The following is a 26,445-nucleotide window of genomic DNA, read 5'->3' as shown; positions in this document are numbered from 1 at the left end:
GTGGCGTATCAGTCCTGATTCTGCACCAGCGGAGAGTCGCTGGGGCCTGAAACACAGCAGCGTCCTCTAATACACACATTTTAGCCAATTAGCTGGATAATGTGAGGAAACATGCAAAGGGAGAACATGCAAACTCATGCACCTTAGAGCGAACTGCTTCACAACCAGGTTGCATTTCATACTATGTCCCTGTATTTACACTCTCAGCTGAATCACATTCATCATAAACCCCCAAATTGAATTGAATACAATGCAAATGACTTGATTGGATTCAGAAAATCTTAATTTGCTGAGTAAGCCTTAATAACCACGGGTGTAGATAGTTTTGTTTCAGTGTAAATGGGAAAAATGTAAAAAGCAAAAACAAAGGAACTTGACAGCGATTTCCACCCTCCAGTAGAGAAACTCTGTAGCTGCTCAGCATCCTGCTGCTTTAGATTTTAGGATTGTCTGTGAAGCTCCTGCTGGGACGAAACCTGCAGCTTTTTTGCCCCATAGGGCCTGGAGTCGATGCGTTTTTTTCCTCCCTCTTTTCACCATAATGCTGGCACGAGTGTCTGTAACAGTGTGGTTAATGCAGCCCATCAGCTGCTTCATGGTCCATTAGCATGTGTTGTATTCTAGAGATGGAGGAGTGTCTTTGGGAGAGGACTGATGAGCTGCTCTCTATCTCTGCTGCAATCATATCACTAGATAAAGACGATGTATGAATAAATGTCATCTCTGTTTTATTAGTATTACACCCAAAAATACAAGAAAACATTTAATTTTGCTCTTCAGTGGACTTTCCAAATGAACTAAAAGTCCTGCCGAGTTCTGCAGACCTCAGCATGGCTGTTTTTTCACAAGTTCACCCTCACAGTATGTCTTTGATGCTGCTGCACTTTGCAAGCAAACAAAAAAATGGTTTCAAGCTCTTGCTGCTGCATTATTGACCTCTCTTTTGTTGTGTTCTGTATTCCTAATAACAAAAGGCACTTCTTCATGCCTGCATCAAATACAGCAGCTACTTTTATTGAAAAAACTAAAGGAACTTTTTTCATTGTCATTGTGAACTTTGCAGCTGACCTTTGACCTGCAGGTCATGAATTTGTCCCCGTCACTGAAAGATATGCCACAATCAAAAAGGATTCTTGCGGCGAATGTGTCGATCTGATTTATAGTCCGTTGTGAACTGAGTGGAAATATGCTTACTTATGGTCTTCATGGCAAGCGTGCTCACGGTAAACTAATGGAACATGCTGTGCCAGGCGGCGCTCGCTGGATTGCAGGGCAGCGAGCGGAGATGTCATCAGCGCGGCCGTGAATCACTCTTTTCAAAGAATTATCGCCCGTGGAACGAGGCAGAGCACAAAAACTACCATTTGGTATCACACAAAAGCGTGACGTGCTGTCAGGGGATTTTGTGGCTGCGACATTTCACTTGACACTTGCAGCCCACGCTTTTTTTTTTTTTTTTTTTTTTCCCCGTATAAAAAGAAAATGGACTGCGGCCGAGCGCACATCAAATAAATACTTATCTGGTCCTCAGCTGGATGCTTGGCTGTCTGAACGGGCTGTACACAGCCATGTACAGTTCTCTGTATGACTCAGGCCTCTTAATGAAGGCCGGAGCCCGCCCGCCTCCAGCAGGCACCAAAAGTAATCAGCAGCTAATGAAAGCTTTATAAGAAAAAAGGATTTGGAAATGCTATGCAGAGCCACTGGTCTGCGGTTCAGATGAGGTATGTGGGAGGACATGAGGAAATTAGCTGTTGTCATATTTGAGTTTGGTTGTGTTGGAGAGCCTTTCAAAAAAGCGAAATGTGAAGAAACTGTGAACATGAGCAGGACGACGGCCCTGTAGCTGGGTTTTTAGCTTTTTTTTTTGTCACTTCAAAGCTTTGCTCTGATACTTAAAATATGGATTCATCAGTGGGAATTTTGGCTAAACATTCATCCATCCGTCCATTTTCTTTATTCAATTTAGGATTGCAGCAGCCGATACAGGTTGAATATTTTACACCCCACAGGCTGCCACTCACACTGCAAATAGAGAGAAATCTTCACACACTGGTGTTCGGATTGATTACATGTAGTGATAAACATGGTCCACAACAGTGCTCTGGCATTCATGTTCAGTTGATACTCAAGGGACCAGCCATCCATCCCAACCTGCACCATTGATATGAGACAGGATGAATCCATGTTTCCTGTTTTCATGTTATCACTGCATAACTTATACCCTTCTTATATATCCCGTTGTTTCCTGTCAGGAGTGATACGATGTTGCTCGTCTGTACGTTGTTTTTGCTGCTGTGTGATTTGCTAATGAGCTATTTTCAGTGCTGAATAGTTGAACTGGTTTTTTGCGTTCGCCCCACTCTAAATATTTCATTTTTAAGACAGCTCTGAAAGCCCAGCAACAATATTAGCAGCTATTTGCTCTTTTGTGTTTGTTTATGGAGCCATTCATTCATTCATTTTTCCCAGAACAACATTTGCGGTTTTTGAAGAAGAGAGTGGAAACACATCAGACATTTCTCTTTGTCTCATTTTTTTGTGTGTTTGTTGCTTTGCCAGCTCTTTCCAACACTTACAGCCCAATGCATTCACACATTAATCTGTGCTGCAGACGCTGGTGTGTGGCACCGGGCAGTGCTGGTGACATTTTTGTGTGCATGAATATTTGAATAGGCTGCCACTGTTTAAGGACAAAGGAGAGAAAATAAAAACTGCAGAGGGATGTTGTCACTGATATTAAAAGGATTTAGGGTGAGCCAACAGAAAGATCCTGTAACTATTCATGTATTTTTGTTCAGTACGCTGAATAACATACTGTCTTTTCGAATATGGTCTTTCATCGCTTTTTGAAGATGAAATGTGTCCTTTGTGTTTGAAACGGGTACTTGAGCACCAGGACACTTTCCAAAACCTGCACAGGACGCTGTCCATGCATGGCCACTCATATGGCAGAAGGGTTTATATAGCAGCTGCTCTGAAGGGCCACTCTCATGCGTGGACTGAACACCTGCCAGCAGAGGCAGGAGTGAGATGCAGTAAATGGTTCAAAGAGAGCGTCCCTATTCATCTCTGGAGGATTTTTCTCATCTTTCAAATATATAGGTATATCCATAAAGGATCATTCAGAACTCCTGGAAAAAAATCCCACACGAATACAAAAACCACCACATGATTACAAAACACGTGTGGATGATCTGTGTTTTGTGTTTGTCTGACTGGATGTGGAACTATTTGTGTCCCTGTCGGAGATATAAAGATTCTTCAACTTGAACATTTTGTCAAACTTTCCCATCACAACATTCTGTCAGTCCTTGAGAAAAAGAAACAAACCTGCAGCAGCTCCATCCACAAAAACAGCCTCTCCATCCTCCCTCCATCCTCTCTTGATTTTATATTTATGCTGCAGCTTTTTCAGTCATGTTGTCACTTTTGCATTTCTTCCTGCAGTTCTTGCATTTCTGCTGTGGCTTTTTTTTTCTGCTGTACTGTTTGTGTCATATTGTGGTCTTTGTATTTGTGCTGCAGTTTTTTGTTTTTTTTTCTACATTGTTGGCACAAAGGTTTTAATGATGTGGACCCTTCAGTGATCAGTTCCTGTTTGAGCAATTAGAATAGAAACAGCAGAACAGATTATTTATTTTTAATTATTGAGTTCTCAAAGTGTTTGTCCTGTTTCTAAACGTCCTCCCCTTGAATTCTGTGAAAAACCTAATTATGCTTTTTGAAGAATTTTCAAACCCTTCATCCATCTCATCGGACGTTTGTTTTATTCCTCTGAAAGACTTGAATTCAGGACAAAGAGAGAGATAATCATAACAGTGATAAATCTTGGACATTCTGATGTGTATGATCTGCTCAGCTCATGTTGAAGTCGTCTTTCTGTTGGGTCAGTTTCCGCTTGAAGGATTTGTAATACCTCAATAAAGACGTGCTAGCTGTTGGAGTAAGAAATAGTTTTGTTGTTAAAGTGGCTTGTGATGATGAAAAGAAAACATCGGGCCAAGTGCAGCAGAGAATCCCTCATTAACTACTGCGATCTCCGTATGCTGCCAAGTGATTGGAGGCGAGAAGTCGAGCCTGTTTGATTTCTCCCAGCTTTCACAAGGCTGGCGTACTGCAAACATCCCACCAGATGCTCCAGCAAAGTGTTTCTCCCAGAAGAACGGAGATCTTAAGCACCCTGGGGTTTTTATTGAAGGGCAACCAACAATTACTGCATCGCCGACTAGCTCTCTATATGTGTGCGCAATTTTCCTTGTAACACCAGAGTGAGGAAGTAGTGGGAAAGAAAATGCATCATCCCCTCCTTTTGCTCGCTGCCACTTGAGACAAATACCTGTTTACTTTGGGAATGGTTCACAAAACCAGTGTTGCCACTCCTACTGCAGTTCAGACAGTCCGTGGATAAATTACATGCAGATCTTCTGCTGCCTATGAATACAAAATGGAGAGATGACCGCTCTGCATTCTGTTTTCTCTTTACCTGGTCTTCATTTTCTCTGTGATGTCCCTTTCTTTACCCCCTCTGTCTTTGTTTGGAGCGATGTCCACCTGAGCCCTGCCATCACTGCCATCCGGGGTAAAAGCAGGTTTTACCAGCTGAACACGAAAGCTTCCTCTTTTTCTGCCCTCACAGTGTAAATGGACAGTGTTTCCAGAATGTTGCCATGTAAACACAAAACTTTTCTGAAACCAAAATGCAAAAATGATGCATTTTTACTTGAGACATTGGCTGTGCGAGTGCGGCGAAAAACAGTGAAAATAAAAACTTAATTATACAAGTCACTTATTTTAAAACTAGTTGCAGTTTACCAGTTCCTGAAAATATCACGAATCATGATATTGAACAGAGAAACACTTTTCCAGTTTTAGTTGTGCTATTGTTGTAGCCTAGCACACCAGACTGTCTCTCCATGCTCAGGGATACATTTATTTATAAATAAAGTCAGTCTGGCATGTCAGGCTACTATTGCTGAGCTCACACCATCAGTTAGCTGGAAGAAAATGCTCTATAATCTTAACTTTCGGCTAAACAAAGTGATTTATGCATTGACAAAGAGAACGATCAACAGAAGGAAAAGAAAAAAAGGAGACACTAACTACTGCAGCAGCAGCAGGCAGGTTGCAATAAAGTCATCTTAAAGGTGCATTGAGGAGTTTGCTCGTTTTATGTGAAACAACGGTCCCTGCAGGCCTTGGGCGTAACTGCAGCTTAGTGAAACGCTCGTGCCTGTGGCTTGTGTCCATGTACGTGCACGGAAGAGGGGGACTCCTTCCTCGCTCTTTTAGTGGCGCTCGAGTAAAATTTAAGTTTCTTCTGCCTGGTGGGGTCTGTGCTGGAGTTGTGGCAGTGCTAGAGGCCGGTTTTTTTCTTATTTTCTGGAAGATCCATCTGGCGGAGTAATGGCGGACAAAACGAAACTTAAGGAAATCAAACCAGCGGGAGCGCGCATTACGTCACATCGTCTCAAATTCTCAGCAAAAAAATTCTGGAGCCGGACCGGCACTGCAACTTTCCAGTGACAATTTAGCGCTGTTAGCGGTACTTAAAATGAATATGTCAGGGCACATTGTACACATCATTGAATATTTGTAACATATTTATGGTGGAAAATAAGCATTTTTAAAGTTGAAAAACTCCTTAATGCACCATTAAGTATTTGAGTGTGTTAATTCATCTTGGATACCTTGAAAATTTTTACATTGAGAAATATATTCAACAATATAAATGATAAATAAACATTTTGTTGTTAAAAAGTTAGTAATATTCAACAATTCTAACTGAATTGTTACTTTTCTGAGAGTGAGCATGTCAAGTTTTCAAAAGTTAACACAACTCTTATTTGGACTTTTACATCAAAGTTTTATTTAATGAATTTTCAAAGTACAGTTGGCCCTCTGCTGCCGTTCTTAATGAGTTATTTCCACTCTGGATAATTGCCGCCGCTGAGGGACTCCCAGTCAATCCAGAGCTCAAATGAAACCAGTAGACAGTTGTGTATCATCAAAGCGCAGCCTCCCCACACCGTTCAGTGTCATTTCACGCTACACTGTACACACACTGCCGCTCTGCCCTTGACTACAAGGCCTCCTCCATCAGGCGACACTTAAAACACCAACACACACCAACTGAGACACAATCAGTCCTGCCGGTTCTCATCGTGTCGCTTACCTTGATGAGATTAAAGAGAGTGGAGACTTGTTTCTGTTTGGCTCATGAGCATTAAAACCATTAAAAGACTGGATTTTTAAGACCTGATTTTTAAAGAAACACATTGCTTCATCATTTACTGCTGCTGTTTGTGCGTAAACATCATAAAAAGGTCGTATGTCTGCCTTCATTACCATGAAGTATCATCTGCAAAGATGTTTCATGCAACATTGACTTGCTATTCTCTCCAGCAAGGACAGCTGAAGGCAGGTATCATCCTCATAAACTCCACAGGTTTGTTTTTACTGAGGAAGCGAGGAGGTGAACACACTGCTCCTGCTTCATTATTCAGCTGGCAGATTTAAAATCCCAAACCATGAACAATGGACTCCCACCAATGAGCCCGTGTCTCTTTTGTCCCCTCCAAAAAATAATTATGTTAAGAGCGGACTAAAAGCCTGCGTCTCTTCAGGGCCGAAGCTGTATGGGGTTATGTTGGCATGGAGAGCGAAGTTTCCTGAAGACGTTTTGATAAGTGCGTGTCTGTGAGCTGAACTGATACAAGCAGCAGTCTCGAACTTGAATGCATCAAAATGCTGTGGACTTGGTGGATTCCTGAAGAGTGCCGGTGTGATACGTGACGTGAATCCTGCTGCATTCTCTCAACAATAAACAGAGTTTGCTGGATAATGACAGCTGCTGTTTAACCAGATGAAGGCAGTGAGTGGGAGGTGGAAATCAGACCACAGTAATAGGTTCAGACCGCGTGGACCAGCCGAGCAGCTGCCTGGGACAGTTTGGTGTTTTCACAGTGAAGAATGATGAGGAAGGCCTTTCCTCAAACTACAATTATAATGACCAACATAGATTTATTCAGGTGAGGGTTTTTTTTGTGTGTGTTCCAGAAACGCACAACACACTGCTTGTTTCTGCACACTGAAAAAGCTTGAGTTCATTTACTTGATGTGACTGACTAAAATGTTTTCTCTGACAACATGTTTTAGCAGCTTGATTTGGAGAAAAGTTTCAAAATATACAATGGTTGGATGAACGAAGTTGGATTTAGCAGAAATATTGGACGAAGTTTACTCAGGTGTTGTGTGTCTATAGGATGAAATCACATTGCGTTGACCTTGTTGGCATTCAGGATGCAAACTAAACTTTTTTTCTCAAGTGTTTCCTGAGTGGAGGCTCACAGAAACCGCTGTCAGCGGCTGTACATGAAGATGAATGACTTGTACCCACGTTGCTCTCGCTTTACAAAAGTGAAGCCAAAAAGATATTGGGTCGGACCAAAGCAATGTTGCACTGTGACATTTGAAACCAGAGCAGCATTTATCAAGGCCCAGCCCACACAAATCTTCACCTACATAAATCTCACCTGAATCCTTCTCTCAGAGGAGCTTTTACGTCACATTGGGTTTTTTGGGGAAGGGATTACATAAAGTAAAACAAAAAAGTTCAAGTTTTCCCTTCTACTTGTTAGAATCGCTACCTAAATACTAAAAAGGACAAAAAATAGATGTTCTCCTCACCCTGCCCCGAGGTAGATGAGGATCGACAACCGTTTCCTCTTTATTCAGTCAGCGATCAAACTGTATTTGTAGAGCACGAGAGAGCAACACAGGGAGCTTTACACAGAATAAAGTAAAGTAATCCCTGAAATTAAACCCTCACCACAGCAACATAATGGCACTAAAGCCCAAAAAGCACACACACCCAGAAAACTATTAATGTAACCTTTTGTGTTTGAGGAAATGCTTTAGTAGTACGTAAAGGAGATATAGCAAAATACAGTATAAAGCGGGTAATAAGGAGCTTTGTATGAAGACCACAAACTGCTCTCTTGGCTGTATTTCTGACATAATGGTGTGAGAGACGAGTATCAATCTTCCCATGTAACCTTCAGGAAGTAAATAAGCACATTCCCCTTGTTTTGATCCCCTCTTCACGTCTGAAACATTGTTTTACTCCGCCACGCGGCGCTCGTTATGCTAATTTTGACAAATTGTTGTGAATCAGCCGAAGACAAATGCGTCCTCAAACAAGGGGCTTGCACTCGAAAAAAGGTTAAGAGCCACGGCTTTGGGCTATTTTTAATACCAGAATGGATCCTCTGAGGACTTTCCCGTTCGGTAACTAATGAGTCGGCTCCCTCATTATGTCCTCCAGCAGCAAGGCATCGCGGCGGACAAAGGCTTTTAGTGCACTACAGTGTTAGATACTCACATTCAACCACTTAAAACACAAGAGCTGCGGAAGCAGAAGAGCTTTTCTGTGATGTGATAAACACTCGTGCAGGTATTATAGAATAGAGTAGTTGTTTTCTGATATTGATAATAGGAGCTGTTTTCATTGAGACGTTTGTTGGTAAAATCTTGAACCACATGAGTCCTAGTTTCCATTTCTGCTGACACAGGTGGAAAAATCATATAGGATCCTCAGCTATATGCAGGCACACTCCCCGTCACAGACAAACACAATTTAAGAAGATCAGAAAATATAGATTCAAGTCAAACCACATCCAAGATCCTTCATCTTTTTCATCGAGACCTGGGGAAACTATTTTAGACTGACAATATTTTTAGGGCTTGAATATCAGAAGCAGGTTTCAGAAATCAAATTGTTATTCTGTGGGTAGATGGAGCAGATCATGGCCAGACTGGAGGATATCAACTGCAAAATAGTCTGAAATTCTCCGAGGAAACTGGATAAGCATCCAAAGCACAGCTTCAGGAAGACCGCGCGATCAGAGGATCAATATGTCGAACTTTGAGCTGAGAGCAGCTTCATCAGAAAAGCAAACTTTACTAAAGAAATAAAAAAATGCAGTCCTTTCTTAAGAGTGGTTTCAAATAATGGATGGCAATATTCAATGCAATTCTCAGGAGAAAAACAAGGTCTACCAGATTATTTCAAGCAAGAATGAGACAGATTTTCATAAACACCAACAATAATACAGGAGTGTGTTGTTATTAGATACGGAGGGGTTAATACGTAAATGTTTGTTTGAGTTGCAAACTGGGACTGAACCGGCTGCAACTTCACCCGGAAGTTTCTGTAAAGATGTTATTTACTCTGGTTTTCACTTTGTTGGAGAATCCTTCACTGGGACAAAAGCTCAAACTCGGCTCAAAGCTTTGAAGATTTCGAAAAACACCAGAGAGACGCTGGCTTTCATGGAGCTTCCTCAGCAGTCGCCTGACCTCAAAGCCCACTGAACATTTATAAGGCCACTAAAGAAAACCCAGAATCAAAAGACATCAAAAGAAGCTCTTTGAAACATTGTCAAATAACGCTGGGATAAGATTGATCATCCAAACTAGTAATCAAACATTTAGAGAGAATGAAAGCTCAGGCATGCCTTGTGATCCCCGACAGGGGAAAATATACAGGTGAATGATATAAAAAAACTGGAAGTCATTATTGTACCAAGAAAAAAAAGCCTGTGCATTATACAGTATGGCTATCTGTGACTGCCTGGAGATTGATAGGAAATAGTTTAATGTGTGCGTGATGCATGTCAGCGCTCCACAGGGGTGTAATGATGAGCAGTCAATCCTCATCAGTCCATCTTTATTGATAGAGCCTTTCCATGCAGGACAACGCGTTTAACCCTCACAGTGAGAAGGTCACCGGGTGGGTTCAGACGAGGCTCGGGGTCCCTGGGGCGCCGATTCCCTCAATTCAAAGAGCTTGTGGAGAAAATCTCCTTGTTATCATGAAATAAGGCTTGACTGCAATGGAGATGAAGCGAAAAGAGTAGCGTCTCACAACCATTTGATTTGCTGTGTATTTGTTCAGAAACGTTCTGATATTGAGCTGAACTGACTTGAACCTGCTGCTCTGACTATGGTTTTGGGTCCCTTTGGATAAATAATGGCCCAAATGGCCACCTCTCCATTCGATTCATCACACATGTCCAACGGAAGCATCGTTATCAGTGGATTTAAAACTGTAGGATCTCCCAGAATGCACAGCTTAAAAGAGACGACACGCTTTATGTCTCCCTGAATGTCCACCTCCTCTCCACCTCCTCTCTGTCGTCTCCGTCCTCCTGCTCCACACACATTACCTTTATCTCTGTAGGGCTCCCAGGTGGGCCCTCACTTGTTTCATCCAGTAATAACTCTCGGCTCGGACCAAGCCACGGAGTGCGTTCGTCATCACCGTGGCCGTCAGCGGGAGGAAACACGCTCGCACCTCCTCATCTCTCCTCCGTTCCCCGGCGCGGGGCCCCAGGGCCCTCTTTGTCCGGGAAAAGTGCTCATGCATCGGTTATAAACATTAAGTAACAGCGCTAACGTGATTTGCGGCGCTGAATGGGACCCATTCACCGAGACACAGTGAGCGCTTTCTTGCGTCCGGCACCGGCGAGGGCCGCGGCTGCCAAGCGGTCGCAGGTGCAGGATGTGAGGCGGGAGCCGTAGTGCGCTTGGCTCATCTCAAAGACGCCTTTGATTCCACTTCCTGAGGCAGGTGCTGGGAGGTTTCCTGTTTCTGCTGGTCAGTGAGGGATGTTTTTCAGGGATGGTTTTTTTTTTTTTGTCTTCATTTTCTGCCAGCCGCCGCGGTCTGCATATCCATTTGGCAGTCGGGGGATTCCACCTGTAAGAGCGAGTGAAAGGCAGAGATATGAAAGGGTGCGCGGAGGGTGAAACTGTCCTTGTGAAATCACACTTCATTTGACTTGCCTGAGCGTCGCTCCCCAGATGCAACTTGTGAATGCCACACAATTAACCAGGCTGTGATATAAGTTAATTAATGACACACAGCTGGCTCGGGGCGATGGCAGCGGTGGTGGTGAGGGGCGTGAACACGTGATGCGAGGAGCGATCCAACAATAAGAGATGCTCCGCTGCCAGGAAATGGATGTAGAAATGAAAGATGCAAAGGTGGACGGACAGACCGCGAATACATGAAATGGAAATGAATTATACATCATCAGCTGTAGCTGGAGGGAAAGTGTCGGCTCTAGACAAATGTCTGGAAAACAACCTTGGGTGGAGAGTTGGAGAAGATGAAGAGAAAGCAGGAGGCGGAGAGAGAGAGCGAGAGAGAGAGCAGGAGATGTTGTCTTTGAGAAAATTAGAGCCTCTCTGAATAACCACTGTGAACTATATTCTTTATCATGATGCGTGGGTGAGGTGCCAGCGGATTAGAGAGAGCAAGGCTCAGAGAGCGAGCGAGCGAGAGAGAGAGAGAGAGAGAGAGAGAGAGGGGGGGGGGGGGGGGAGATAAAAAGAGTCTGCTTCTAACGAAGCCTGCAGCACAGCGAAGACTGACAGAAGGGTTCATGTGTGATTCACCTCTCTATCAACATGCAGTCACGCCATATTAGGCCGGCAGACACAGCAGGTGTGTGTAATGTCTTTCCTTACACGCTTCATATCTTAAGAAGCTTAATAACCCAGTTTTTATGCATAATGAGGCTGCTACAGTTTGAACAGCACACTTTGATTTAAAGAAACGCTCGAATCTGTGTGTGTTTTGTGCAATGAAAATTCAATTTATTGCATTTAACCAACCAATATCTACAACTGTTGTGAAGAAACAGAATTCTATTAACATCTGGAGGATCTGCATAGAGGTGTACGCAAAAAAAAAAAAAAAAAATCAATGCTAATGAATAACTGAGATGGCAGAAGTAGTTACATTCTTTATATAAGACTTAGTTCAATATATAAATATGGATTCAACGTCTCTACTTACAGAACAGTTTGTAGCATGCAAACATACACACCTGTTGTTATTGTCTTACTGTGTTCGTCAGCATTAATCATCGCATTAATCATCGATAACAACACAGTTTTATACTTAGTTTTCATCCATCTGTGTCTTCTACTGCTTTATCTAATTCATGCTCGCAGGTGGCTGGAACCAGTCACAGCTGAATATGAATATGATAATCAGAGTATTCAATCATTATTGATATAACTAATAAAAAAAAAAAAAAATCATTTTGAATGAATTTAACCACTTTTTTTTAATGGTCACAAATATTTAACACTCAAATTTGATGAATTTGATATAGTAACACTGAAATATTGACCTGTCTCTGACACCGACTCTCATCGACATCATAAATCTTTTTTTTCTACCGCTCTCTTTTTCTTTGCAGCCATGAAGTCAGACCGTAAGCGTCTGAAGGCGGAGAAAGCCGACCTGGTGAACCAGATGCAGCAGCTCTATGCCACTCTGGAGAGCCGAGAGGAGCAGCTCCGCGACTTCATACGCAACTATGAGCAGCACAGAAAGGTACTGTGACAGCCGTGCTCCGTCTCCTCGCAGGTATGAGGGTGCACGCACGCAAACATCCCGTCTTTCATGCTTTTTTTTTAGTCCCATTCAGAGCCAGACAGGAGTGCAGCGGTTCACATTCTCACCTCACATCCACTTTGGGGGATTTTCTAACTCTCTCTCTCTCCAGTTTTCTTGTCAAATTGTTAAACAAATGTGTTCGTCCTTTTGTGAATTTCTTAACGAGCCTTTTGACTATAAGTTGGGTTCGTTCAGTGTAGTGGTGCACGGTGTGTGACCCAACCCATCAGGATGTGTGTGTCCACCAGGAGAGCGAGGACGCAGTGAAGGCACTGGCCAAGGAGAAAGACCTCCTGGAGAGAGAGAAGTGGGACCTGCGGCGGCAGACCAAGGAGGCCACGGAGCACACGGGGATGCTGCGCTCCCAACTGGACCTCAAGGAGAACCGGATCAAGGAGCTGGAGGCCGAGCTGGCCATGGTGAGACCGAAGGGGGTAGCTGGGCGCACAGGGCGGCGGAGAGGCAGTTTGAATTTTACGTTGCCCGTGTTTCTTGTGGCCTCAAGAATAATCAGAATCATAATGAAAATCGCTGATTGTGTGTTAGAAAGTGTGTAGAAGAGTTGAAAGAAAGCAGGAGAAAATCACATATTTTGAGTGTATGATCAAAAAGCTTTGATTGTACAGTGTAGCTGTCAACATGTCTCCACCCCCCCCCCCACCAGATGAGTAACTGTGTCAATCAGAGAATGGAGTACCGGGTGTTTGAGCGCCTTGTGGACAGGGACTACTCTCCTAGGGTCATGGCGGTAAGATGGGCCCCCAGCTCTGAAAATTTGACCTCTCCTGCCCCTCCCAAGAAATCTTCCCTAATTGTGACCTGATTGTGGTTTTGAGTTCTCCCCCCTCCCCCCCTCCCAGCTCCTCCAGATGCACGTCTCTCATGACTAACCCTCCGCCCACCCCGACTGATCCTAGTGATCCCACAGATCCGTGCCGTGATTGATCTGAATGTGTTTGAAGGTCTAATTGAACGCCGCTCTGCTTGGACGGGGAAAAAAAAACACATCAAGACTCTGACATCTAATGATGACTTTTGAGATTTGCGATCCTATTCTGTTTTGCATGTCACACCCCGAGATTGATAATCGTTTGACTGCCGGTAGGTAGAGATGATTGCAGAGGGGCTGATTGTGCTGGTGATTTGCAGCCTGCCGCCGCTTGGCATGATGATAAGATTTGTAAAACAGCGGCAACATTCTGAAAGACGCCAACATGTCAGAGCTAATCAGACACCAGAGACACAAGCAGGGGGAAATATTGACGCTCAGTAAACACACACTGACACATCATCCACAGCTCCAGCAGCTCCAGAATCGAAGTTACAGAAAAGCTTAATTGTTTTCATTCTCTCTCTTTTTTTTTTTTTTTTTTAAACCAAAGGTGACAAACAGCAAATAACTCCTGCAGATATTCTGTCCATTTTTTTTTTTTTTTTTTTTTAATTATTCTTATTTTTGTCAGCGCTCTCTGGAGTGGAAGCGAAAGATTTCACACTACAAACGAGAAAACAGGAAAACACAGCTGCATTTTTCATGAGACCAGAGCCCGGGGGAGGATGCTCGCATATCTGCATGCACTCAGAGACGAGCAGGGAAAAACTAGATCTGTAACTCCACATGTACAGTATATATATATGCACCTTCACACACCAAATGGAAAAACAAAAACAGAGAGAAAAATACTAGAAACAGTGAAGTGAAAGAAAACTTTCTTTGCTGTGTATCTTTTCTCTGATTGATCACAGCTGATGTCTGTCTACCTTTTTAAGGCCAAGCAGTCTCTCGCCACTCTGACCAAGGACGTCCCCAAGCGCCACTCGCTGGCCATGCCCACGGAGGCGGTCGTCAACGGCAACAACCAGGAGTGGGTGATGCAGGCCGATCTCCCTCTGACGGCCGCCATCAGGCAGAGTCAGCAGACGCTCTACGTGCACACCGGACACCCCACCGACAGACAGGGTAGGCTGGGTGGAAACCTCCGTCCTGCACACGACGCCCAAACGGATTGATTTTGTTTTAACCATCACTGACCTCTGCATGCTCATGTGAACGGGCTTCACACACATTCACTCCTGCCATCCGCTCAGAATGAACAGTGTTCACCGACAGTGGTCCAGTTGTGATGTGCCGTGTGCTTTTTGTATCAGTTGAAGTGATTTTTTTTTTTTGTTTTCGTTTTTTGTATCTTTGAGAAAAACGTTTGGCTTTACAGCTTGTTTTCATCTTTGCGACGCGCAAACATCTCCGACATGTTGGACATTGGGTGGCAGCGAGGGATGATTTGGATTTTTCAAGTTAAATGCTCATAAAAATTGCCTTCAAGTGGTAATTTTTCTCACAACTTTTCAACATGACTTTGTGACTTTTTCCTTGACTTTGCTATTTTTCAGGCTCCTCAAAAAAAGAAAGAAAAAAAAAAAGAGAACATTTCTGTACCATTTTCCTGAAACACACCTCAGGAGGAGGAGGAGGAGGAGAAACCCCATCTCCTGTTGCAACACTTGCTCGCACATTTATGGCTGAAATGCCTCACAAAACCACATATGGAAATTCAAACCACTGGGGTTTTTATTTTCCATTATTTTGAAATATTGCAACATCTCTTGCACACGGAAGGCAGATAAGCCCGAGTGTACCCATCATCCACTTCAGCTGGGGAAAAATCCCTGCTCTACAGCGGTCTGCTTGGTTGCTATGTGTAATTATTAAGCAACATATTAAAGCCAAACATGTCGGCATGCAGGGACCTATTCACTCTTTAACAGATGCAGATAAAAACAATCTCCCTTTCAGAATAATTAAACCTACTTAAACATCATGCCAGACAAAAAGCGTCATCTATTGTAAATGCATTGCAAAACTGAAGTAAAGCAGAAGTATCAGCTCTCAAGAGTGAAATTCTTGGACATAACTTACATTAACTAACTTATATTTATTTATTTTGCAGGTGGAGGAATGGATGTTAAATCCTCTTGCACACAGATATGTAAAGCATTATTTAAGCTTCATACCAAGATATTGTGATTATCGAAAAAACTGTACCTGGAAGTAATGGTTTAGCCAGAAATCTGAAAACAATACGTCGAATTACACTGAGCCAAAGTCATCGACACACACTCTCCTCTCCACCCTAAAGCAGAAAGCTTTGTATAAATTAGCCCGGCAGCCACCGGGGTAAGAGTCCATCCTCTGAGGTTGTTTTAAAGGGCAGTTTTAAAGGTTCTCGCAGGTTGTGGACTAATTGGGGACATCTGGAGAGTGAAGCAGGCTCAGACAAAAAAACTGAGAATACGTGTGAACAGTCACGATCCCCAAATTGCGATGCAATTGGGTGCACTGTATGTATCAGTCCTACCGGTAGACAGACGCACACACACTCACTCACTCACTCACACACACTCTCTCTTCTCAACCTCTGTGAAGCTGTTTTCTCAGTTGCCTAGCAACTGCAGCTGATTGCAAATAATTTCAGGCTTTTTGTTACAGACTTCAAAATCCTCGTATATGTTGCGCCCACAGCTGCGACGACTCTCGTTTTTCGCCCCTGTCGCTACTTTTGGACCCCCCCCCCCAAAAAAAAAAAAAAAAAAAAAAAAACCGACCCCGAGAAAGAAACGAGCCTGTTCTCTTCTCCCTCTCATCCCATTGTAGTGGCTGCCGTGCGGGTGAGCCCGTGCCACTCGCGCCAGCCCTCCATCATCTCCGACGCCTCTGCGGTGGAGGGGGACCGGTCATCCACACCCAGTGACATCAACTCACCGCGCCATCGGACTCACTCTCTGTGCAATGTAAGAGCTGCCCGCCACCGCCGCTGCCACCGCCACCCCGTCACGTACGCTCCTCCTCTGGAGGAGCTTTGGGCTGCCCTGCTGCCTGGCCGCTGTCGCTCCCCTCCATCATCGTTCTGGCTGAACTCATGTCTGCCTGAAGTTGAATTTTGGTGGAAAAACCAGCCGTGGACGTCGAATCAGTGCATGCCACTCTTCTTTGACGTCGAGATCTTTATCTTTTCTCGATTGCCCAGCCTGCACCTCCTCACTGACTCTCTCTCTCTCTCTCTCTCTCTCTTCCCCTTTCTTCTCGCAGTCCCTAGAAGATCTGGAGGAGGCGAAGCGTAAGAAAAAGAAAGAGAAGATGGGCTTGGGCTCTTTGTCGCGCGTCTTCGCCCGGGGAAAGCAGCGCAAGTCCCTCGACCCCGGTTTGTTTGATGGTACTTCAACACCTGATTATTACATAGAGGAGGATGCAGACTGGTAAAGCACACACGTCCCCGAGCACCTGGAGAGCCTTTGTGGCCATTATCGAAAGACAACATTGTGTTGAAGCACACGAGTGTGTGTGTGTGGATCAGTGTCCGTGTGTACAGTTGTAATAATTTGTGCGCCTGTGTAGTATCACATGCAAGCGTGTGTGTGTGTATGAGCGAGTGTTTGCGTGCGCGTGTGTGTGTGTCATCCATGGTCAGAGGCCATGTCAGAAGCCAGAGGCGCGTCTTGCTTCGCTGAAGTGTAAACCTTAACAAGCAAATTGCACCTGTATGTAATGTACAGTCCTGTAAATAGAGAACAACACGGCGGCGGCGGCGGCGGCGGCGCGGACGTGTTCTGCTGTATGTGCCCTCCAGAACAGCTGTGTTATTGGATCTTTTAAATGTTCTTTGCATTTTGACTTTTTTTTTTTGTTTTGTTTTGACTCAACTGGAAACTTGAAGGACTGCTGTACTTGTAAATAACAACAGTTGATGTGCACTTTGTGCGTGTAAATGTCTCCTTGTCCCCTGAATGCCCTCTGTTATTTTTGACATGTACCCCAACCCTGCCTCCTCCTCCTCCTCCTCCTCCCACTACTTTTTCCACTCACACTTCTCCCCGTTTATTGTCCTGCTTGGTCCACCCCTCCTCCTCCTCCTCCTCCTCCTCCTCTTTCCACACTGACAAGATGAGAACAGTTTCCTGTAGGCAACATGCAGACTCCTCGAATCCACCAACAATTCGGTTGCCAGCTAATACGCCCCTTCAAAAAAAAAAAAAATAGAAAGAAAAAGATAAATTAAAAAGAAACTGTGCAGAAGCACTCCTTGATGTTCCCTCAAAGAGACTTCAAAAGAAGCTGCTTAGCGGAGAATGAACTTTCTTCTCAGAACAGTTTGTTCCGCCGCATTATGAAGCCAAACAGGAAATGTAAGCGGTGTGTTTTTTTTTCTATCTGAACAGATAGAAGGTACCTGTGTGACATGCATGCACGTAGTCCCAGTCTCCAAATGCATGCTGAACAAAACTGAGGAGAGATGTCTTTCCCTGGGTATGTTGTCAAGAGGGTGCTAAAGTGTCTGTTTTTTTTTTTCTTTTCTTTTTTTTTTTTTTTAAGAAAAAGAGAGGTCAGTTACTGAGTCAATGTTTATTCATGATTACCTCCATTTCCTGTGAAGTTATTAGATCTGTAAACTTGACCCTCTATTACTCAAGGAGTGCTCTGATTAATGCTGAAGAGCCTGTTATTCCAAATTAATCAGTTTTAATCTGTACCTACAAGTTACCATTTGCAATTTTACCTCTGAATTATCAGAGGTCAGCTGTCTCAGAGCAAACCCATTTTAACGACTTCACTTCCTCCTAAAGCTTTGTGCAGTTCTCCTCCTGTTGGATCTTCCTGTTTCTTGAAGCCGTCTCTTTGTTGATGCACCGAGATGCTGCAGGGAGCGCGAAAAGGTTTACCTCAAAGAGCTGCGATCTTAAATGCATCAATTATTCTCACCCCAGACTTTATCCTGATTGTCAATTTGACTTCCTGGCCCCTGCAGTTCAAGTCATTTTAACAGATAACAGGAACCCGAATGAAGAGACGTGAAACAGACCAGAGTAACGTGAGCGAGCCCCCGACGCGAAGGTGGAAAATCACAATTTAAAAGCGTGCTAATCAAGCAAATCCGCACCTTCTCTCCTGACCCCGCTGACCCCCCGAAAAGTTCACATGCAGAGTTCAAGCCACCGCTGGAAAAAAAAAAAAAAAAAAAAAAAAAAAAAAAGCAATTAACTCAGTGCTAAAGGTTAATAACATTTTCTCAAGCAAAAAGATTATCTACAGACGCTGGGATTATTTACATCCTTCCAATTGGATTGAGTCGGAGTCTGCAGTGCCCTCCCCCCTTACCCCCCCCCCCCACACCAGGAAATCTTTTCTCTGCCTGACAGTAAACTAACACACTGGGTATTTGAGCTGTTCTTTAAATATGGTGCTTGGTGAAGGGGTGCCCATGTACGCAGTGGGAAGGTTGTTATTTAACCCTGAATTCTGGCTCACATATCAGAGAGGAACATCTTTAGGATAATTCATAATGTATTAAAGTGTATGTATAGGAACAACAGTTCAACCAGATAATTTCATTAAACGGTCGATGAAAAGTGAGGACATTTACTTTTATTTTTCCATGTAACCAACTCTTTATGATCCCCTGCTGACGGGGAGGCAACATATCAAGTGACAAACATTGTGCTCTTTAGTGTTTTGAGCCACGGTCTCTGGTATTTTATTTTCCACAAATACTTTACTTTTTGTAAATGAGATAACATTACAGAAATGAAATTATTATTATTAATATTATTGAAAGAGTTTTATTTAAAGTCAGAAGCACGGGCCTCGGTGGAGGACTTCTGTTCAGAAGCGGAGAGATGTTTAGAAGTGGATAGTAGCAAACTCTCAAAGGCATGGCAACAAAGTTACGCTCAACAGAACTAAATGAGAATAAGATTATTTTAAAATAAAATAAATGACGCTGAATTTAAATGTGGCTGTCCTCTCTTTCCCTGTGTCGATGTTGGTGTGTTTGTGAGTGTTCATTTGTTGTGATATGCCTCTAATCCTGATTGGGCGCTGGATGCCAGCGGAGGGGGGGGGGTGCTTTCATTCTTAACATATGCTTTAGCGTCCCGCAGCCCTGCAAGTCCATCTGTGAGAGGACGGCATCTTCCAAATGGCCTCCTTTCCCCTCTGTCCCTCTTTCACTCAAATCAAAAAGCATTGTATACGTGGAATTACATTGGAATCAATAATTGGAATTTAAAAAATAAATAAACCAAAGGCGGCAGAGGGGAGATGAAGCCATGTCAGATTATTGGAACCGAGCTCATATGTGTCAGCACATTTCGTCAATAATGTTCTGCTTTGATTTGACCCCCTGACCTCTAACACTGACCCCTCGTGTGTGACCTCCATCGGACTCTCAACACAGCCAAGCGACCCAAGGAGCAACCGCTCAATCAGGCTCAGTGGGACCGAGGTACGCCCGTTCCAGTCACCCAAAGAACCAGTTGTGCTGGGTTGCGAGCTGTGTTTGCAGATGCCTCCTAACTCAACCCACCGTCGCAGAACTGACCCTGGAGTTTAGCATTTCTTCAAGTTAAACTTAATTACAACAAAAACCACATTCAGAGCTCCCACATGCTTCTGAGGGCAACAGCAAGTACATTCATATGCTCATATGCTCAACAAAATATTGATATTTGACTTTTTTTTTTCTTTTTAATTCACCTTTGGCTCACAAATTTCTGATCTTCTCACTAAACTCTGCTTAATAAATACAACACCCACATACATAGGAAGAACATGCAAACTCAACGTAGAAAAGGCCCTAAAGCCCAGACTCAAACTGAGGATTTTCCCGCTGTGAGGTGAGAGAGCAAAACACTACGCCAACATGGTTTTTAGAAAGTCCCTCCTAGTCCTGCACGCCGTAGCTCGTTGTCCTGTAAACATGTTTACAATCTTCACATCAGGTAAGTTCCATTACGCTCAGGACTGATTTTAAAATCTGCGATAAATGACGAAGTGACTCCGCCATGGTAGGATGTTCTTCTGGTACACTCCACTTCTTTGTTTTGGACTCTCTCCGGAGTGAAAAACTGATCTCGCGTCTGGACAGGAGTGCATTTTTGGCCAAAAGAGCAGATTTATTCAGCTTAGTATGAATTGCTCTCTGAAGGGCACTTAGGAGCGTACCTGCAGTTTATGTGTTGCTCTTAGGAGGGAACATAAAAGCATCCAGCTTGAGATGAGTTACTGAAGGCAAGTTTAATAAAAAACACTGTTTATTTGGACCATGCACTTTCTTTTTGAGGAAACAGGATGGTCATGTAAAGCCTGCTAAAATACAGTCTTTCTATATGCTGAGACAGAATATTGGGGGGGTGGGGAGGTTATATAAATACATAAACCCGTTTATGTATTCACTGATTTCGCTTTTTTCCTGTTGTTCTGCTTTGAAGTTCAAAGCTCCGGGCTGAACTGGAAAGTGAAAGATTCAGACAGAAAGCGTTACTCACTGGCACATCTTTATATTGCCACCGAGATACCGGAATGGATGTGGAGAGCTGGAGCGGGCCGAGCAGAAGGACAAAGATCCCACGCTGTCCATTACGGCTGAGCTCAGAGGTGGATGCTTTTATCCCGGGCTCATTAGCTTCCCATGAGTCCTCAGTCTTAACCTTTAATGGCCAAACGCTCATGCTCACTCACACAGAAAGCCAAAGAGAGCGGCTACATTTTAAAGGGCCGGTGGGCGTGTGGAGGTTTTTCCACAAAGTCTTAGATGCGACAGGTGAGTTGGAGATTTGCCATTTCTATTGTCAGATGGAGGAAAAAAAAAAAGTGTTGATGCTTCTCACTGCAGGAGGCCAAACAAACACACATCATGCAAAGAAAAACAAAAGTGGGACTAAGTTGCCCCCTTGTGTTAAGGATGGTGTATTGCAGAATCATTTCCTCACCAGCGTTTTCTGTCTAATTACTTTTCTACACATGACATAGTAAGAAAAAAAATAATTAAACAGGAAATATTTTAATCAACTCTGAACTAACAGGTAGAGTGGAGGATATCATTAAGGGTGAGCACGTTTCCAGTTAAAGCAGATTCTCCCCCCACCCTCAGTAAATTATACTAATTCCACATAGCAGTGATCATTTTGTATCACAGTATCCCGGTGCATTTCCTAATTGCATGTGTTATTTTTTTTCCCTCTTCTTGAGAGAGCTCTTGCTGCAGGCTAATTTAGACAGATGAGCCATGTTAATTCAACTGTTCAAACAGCTGCTGGTTTAATGGACTTCTTAAGCGAGGAGCCTGTGTATTAAAGCTGCAACTTTGTTTACAGCGTTACTGGCAAACACTCTGCTTGTTGTCATGTTGCCAAAAGCTTAGTGTGCTGGTTAATGCTTGGTGGTTTTGCTTTGTTTTTTCTGGGAAATACAGTTTCTGCCTCCGGGAGCAGAATTTGAATTTCAAGACCTGGAATTGAATTCATCAAATTCAGTATATGTAGAAACTGATATAATATTGTTAAATAGTGTGAAATAATTTGCATTGAAATTGCTGTTCGAATTCTAACTCTATATTTTAACTCTACCCTTCATGACTAAAAGTAACATTTAAACCAGTACAATGAATTAAAGCCGATGAAGGAGGTTAAAATTGCTCTTTTCTTTATTTGGGTAAAATCCACATTTTTAAAGCTACTTTGGCTTAGCAGCTACTTGAAATCCACATGAATTGTGCAATGAGAGAAAGCTGAATAAAGCAGCAAAATGTTTATACAAACCAACACTGCATTATACTGAACAGCTGCAATCACTTGCATACATAACTCCTCTGTCAATACATGCTGTTTATAATATATGCATGCACATGCATTGAAGACATCATGGCATCTCTGCAATGTAAAATACAATTCAATGAATTTACTGCAGCAACTTATAGACTAATATCAAAAACTAAATAATTCTTTTTTTGGTTTTGGTTGCCATAACTAATACTTCTTTTACATTCAAATTTAGCTTCTGGTGACATAAGATTGATTCCATTTTCTCATTTACACAGTTCTGAGTGCAATATTGTGATTGTTTTTATTATGTCACTACACCCACTGCCACCTGGGCTCTCACTCACGATGCCACTGTATCGCCGTGTGTCTGCCCTCTTCCCCCCACCCTCCCAGACTCAGACAGCCTCTCCAGCCCCACACGCCACAGCCTCAGCCTGTCAGACGGCTCAGAGGACCAGCTGGACCGCCTCCAGCAGGTGGAACTGGCCCGGACCACTCCCATGTCCCTGTGGAGGGCCGGCACCGTGCAGGCCTGGCTGGAGGTCGTCATGGCGATGCCCATGTACATCCGCACCTGCTCGGAAAACGTCAAGAGCGGGAAGGTTGGTGGAGACTGTTGCTTATAGGACACTGTGACTTGGTGGTTTTGGCTGCGGCGGACTGAGTGATGCGCTGTGGCGCTTTGCAGGTTTTACTGGGGCTGACGGATGAAGACCTGGAGGTGGGGTTAGGGATCAGCAGCCTGATGCATCGCAGGAAGCTGCGCCTGGCTATTGAAGACTACAGAGATGCAGAGAACGGCAGAGGGTGAGGAAGACAGAGGAGTCCTGCTCAGACTGCACGGTGCTCAATGGTGTGAGAGAGCCATCTGTTGGTGGCTCAGAGTGAGCTTTCTGTGACGTTTGGTGATGCTTTTCATCATTTAGCATAACAATATAAAGATTTTCTCTCATATTTATGACTTTTTTTTTAAAAGATGGAAGAATGCTGAAGCTTTCTATGTAATTGTCTGTGTTTTGGAGTCTCTATGGGGATTCATATGAAAGGCAGAGTTAAAGAATCAGTTCACAAACTGTCTCACTTTTTCTTCCACTGTTGAACCAGGGAAATAGTTTGCTAACCTCAAAGCATTGAAAATGACATCTGAGAAATTGAACCGTGATTTGCTCTCCCTCCGTGTTCCTGTTACTTCAGATTATTCACAGACCTTAAAGCAAAGAGTTTCCACTGACTGCTTCATATCAAAGAAGTGGAGTCTCTTTGAAAACTGTCCACAGTTTTGTAGCAACACAGACACTTTTTTTTTTGGGACTTGCATATTTTTTAAAGGTGTTTTTTTGGGGCAGCATGGATTTTCATTTTAAAACACCAAAGTGGCACAATTTATCTTGTTTTGTGGGATAAAATAGTTTCATTTCTTCCATCTGTGGTGTTAACCAAGGTCAAGAGGGCCCCGGACCCCGGGGTGGAAGTAACCCTCTCGCTGTGTGTCTGCAGGCTCTCCAAGGCTGCAGATATGGACCACCACTGGGTGGCCAAGGCCTGGCTCAGCGACGTGGGTCTGCCTCAGTACTCTCAAGCCTTCCACACTCACTTGATAGACGGCCGCATGCTGAACTCCCTCACACGCCGTGATCTTGAGCGTCACCTCAACATCACCAAGAAGTTCCACCAGGTCAGCCTGCTGCTGGGCATCGAACTGCTGCACTCCCTTAACTTCGACAAGGAGGTAAGAAAGAAAGGCGCCTGTATGTGCTGCTCCGAACCGGTCCAAGCAGAGCCTGAGAAGAGATTACAAATGCATTTGTTGGAATGATTCCCAGGCCCTACAGGCTCGGAGGATACAGTGCGAGCACCAGAACGCTGATCCGATGGTGTGGACTTCCCATCGGGTCATGAAGTGGATCAGAGACATTGACCTGAAGGTGGGACAGAGCGAGAAACTCTGTAAATCATAGACACAGACATAGACAACAACTACTGCAGTTACCTTTTCAAAACAAAACCCTGGAACTAACACAAATTCAGCAAAAATGAGTATACCATGCAAAGAAGCTGTTGAGATAATAGAAGAAACTGAATGTTCCTGAACTCTCCCTTTCCCCCATGGTGCCATAGCAACCCTTTATTTCTTGTGTGGATTGCTACCACTCCATGATAGCAGTCAGATTACAGCCTTTACGTGCATGAGTGTGCAGTGATAAGACGTCTGCACTGCCATCCTGTTTGAATCTACTGGAAGTATGAATAATCAAGCTGATATCAACAGAGTGGTGGGAACACTAAACTACTGTGACATAATTTTTTACAAGGGACTCTCCTGTATGGCGTGTTTTCCCCTCAGCCACAAATGACCACAGTATCACCCCACGAGTTTGAGACCAGTGATAAGTTTTTATTTGCTCTGCTGGTGAAGGAATTCGCTGAGGGCCTCCTGAACAGCGGAGTACATGGGGCCGTCATGGTGCTGGACCCCACTTTTAACACCGACAGCATGGCAACGGCACTGGGGATTCCCAACAACAAGCACATGGTCCGCCGACACCTTGTTGAGGAGATGAAAACACTGATTGGCCCAGCCAGGTGAGGGGAGAACACATGAGTTCATTCCCAGAACAGTCAGTGTTACATGCTGGGTTTGTTTGTTTGTTTGCAACATGTTTTCTAATGTATTTTCAGTGTTATCCATGTTCTTCAACATGCAAATCTTTCCCATGCTTTTTTTTGTAGAGCCGATGCCAAACAAGACTATGAGCGCCTAGGCCTGGGAACGCCACCAACCCTCCTTCGCCAAAACTCCCTGGGCAGACCGCCCAGCTCTGCCAGCCGGCACACCGACGACGAGGGCTCGCTGAGGAGGAGGGCCGTGAAGGTGCAGAAATATATCGAGGAACTAATCGTTTCCTCAGTTGCCACCGCGGTTTTCACTGTGTTCACTTGTGCTACAAAAATCTCTTGGATGCCACATATCTCCAGCCATATGCAGTAAACACATTGGCAAAAAAAAAAACAAAATACACAAATCTCCACCCTCAAGTGTGGACTGCTGCCAAATACAGTGCAGCAAGCTGCCCCTAAAGCCAGAGTTTGGATTAAATGGTAACTCTCAGCAAACACATTCCCAGCAGCGGCGACACACAAGTGTTAAATCAAGCTCCATGTCAAGTATTTTTGGTTTGTGTGTTTCTGTTGTAGCCTCCTGCGGGATTCAGTCCCAAAGCTCGCGGCGGACGGGACCTGAGCTGCCACGGCAGCTGCGGCTCCCTCCCCCGGGAGGTTCGAGATCGCACTCCGCCCCGAGCCGAGGCAAGCCCGATCCGAGGCTACACCAGCATCGAGGTCACCAACGTGTGACTCCGCTCCGCCAGAGTGTGACAAACACCCGTCATCAGCCTCAGCCTGGCACAAGCTATCATCCATCTGAACCAACGGACTATTGTTATTATCACTATTATTAATACTACTGTTTTGTTAAAAAAATAAATAAAAAGAGCCTTTATATGACAGATTGCACTTTGTGAAGAAAAAAAAAAGATGTGATGCTTGTTACAAATTTCCTGGTTTAATGAAGCAAAGGACAAGTGTTATTTTGGTGTTTTTGTGGAAAGACATCTCCTTTCAACAACACCAGAATTAAAAGAAGTCAAGGAAATTGAATATTTTTCTATTTCTCTTTGTGCGCGAACCAGGATGTGACTGGTCCGTTTGTTTTTCGTTGACTGCTGCAAGTGACAGTTTCTCAGAGGGAGGAGAGATTTTAACCAGACTGTTTGTATTATACAGGGTACTCAATGACATTTCATATCTGTGTAAATTGCCTCCGTCTCATCTGATTCTGCTGTTTGTGATGCCTTGTCAATGTGGCTGGAGACAAGAAAACAAAAAACAACAAAAAAAAAGCCACAGAGTTGTTTATGTTTGATAGTCATTTTTCATCTTGCACATTTACACTGTTTTGTCCAAGCAAATTGCACCTCTTCTGATCTTTTATACTGTGCAGTAAAAAAAAAAAAAAAAAAAAAAGAATACCATGCTGGCTACAGATGACTGCATGGCTGTTATGATTGTGCAAACCAAGTGGGATAAAAAAAAATTGAAGGAGGCAATTTTGTGGCACTGAAAGACTGTTCCTTATTAAATAAAAGACAAAACTTTAACAACAAGGACCCAGTTTCTCTATTTTGGGGGCAAAATTCGCATATCGCTGAACAAATCCGATATTTGGGATAAAGGGATGCCTCGAGTCAAATTACACAAAGAAGAACTAAAATTAAAATCACACCAGAAATATGTTACAAACTTCTTGAATCAAGGTCTGAGTGCAACAGAAGGAACATGACAACGTGAGGAAGTGGATAGTGTCACAATAAATCAAA

The 26,445-nt window shown here is 43.7% G+C and overlaps 1 protein-coding gene across 6 annotated transcripts in view; it reads left to right on the top strand.

Annotated features, from left to right (window-relative positions):
- kazna (kazrin, periplakin interacting protein a) overlaps positions 1 to 26,092 on the top strand; it is a 180,759-nt gene extending 154,667 nt beyond the window's left edge. For 3 of the 6 annotated variants that reach the window (XM_030118085.1, XM_030118088.1, XM_030118089.1), the window contains 12 exons: positions 12,276 to 12,412; positions 12,724 to 12,894; positions 14,246 to 14,435; positions 16,128 to 16,264; positions 16,563 to 16,686; positions 22,463 to 22,671; positions 22,758 to 22,876; positions 23,567 to 23,798; positions 23,893 to 23,994; positions 24,486 to 24,652; positions 24,800 to 24,941; positions 25,265 to 26,092. In XM_030118085.1, coding sequence (XP_029973945.1) covers positions 12,276 to 12,412; positions 12,724 to 12,894; positions 14,246 to 14,435; positions 16,128 to 16,264; positions 16,563 to 16,686; positions 22,463 to 22,671; positions 22,758 to 22,876; positions 23,567 to 23,798; positions 23,893 to 23,994; positions 24,486 to 24,652; positions 24,800 to 24,941; positions 25,265 to 25,423 — 1,889 coding nt within the window. In that variant the 3' untranslated portion in view covers positions 25,424 to 26,092. Of the gene's footprint in view, positions 1 to 12,275; positions 12,413 to 12,723; positions 12,895 to 14,245; positions 14,436 to 16,127; positions 16,265 to 16,562; positions 18,502 to 22,462; positions 22,672 to 22,757; positions 22,877 to 23,566; positions 23,799 to 23,892; positions 23,995 to 24,485; positions 24,653 to 24,799; positions 24,942 to 25,264 lie in introns of those variants that run through there. The other 3 variants (XM_030118086.1, XM_030118087.1, XM_030118090.1) reach the window with 3 other exon arrangements.
- Positions 26,093 to 26,445: the final 353 nt, after the last annotated feature.

This window comes from Salarias fasciatus, chromosome 20 (assembly GCF_902148845.1).
Source record: "Salarias fasciatus chromosome 20, fSalaFa1.1, whole genome shotgun sequence".
In the NCBI taxonomy this organism is placed as follows: domain Eukaryota; kingdom Metazoa; phylum Chordata; class Actinopteri; order Blenniiformes; family Blenniidae; genus Salarias; species Salarias fasciatus.
This window is presented reverse-complemented; position numbering and strand designations above follow the sequence as displayed.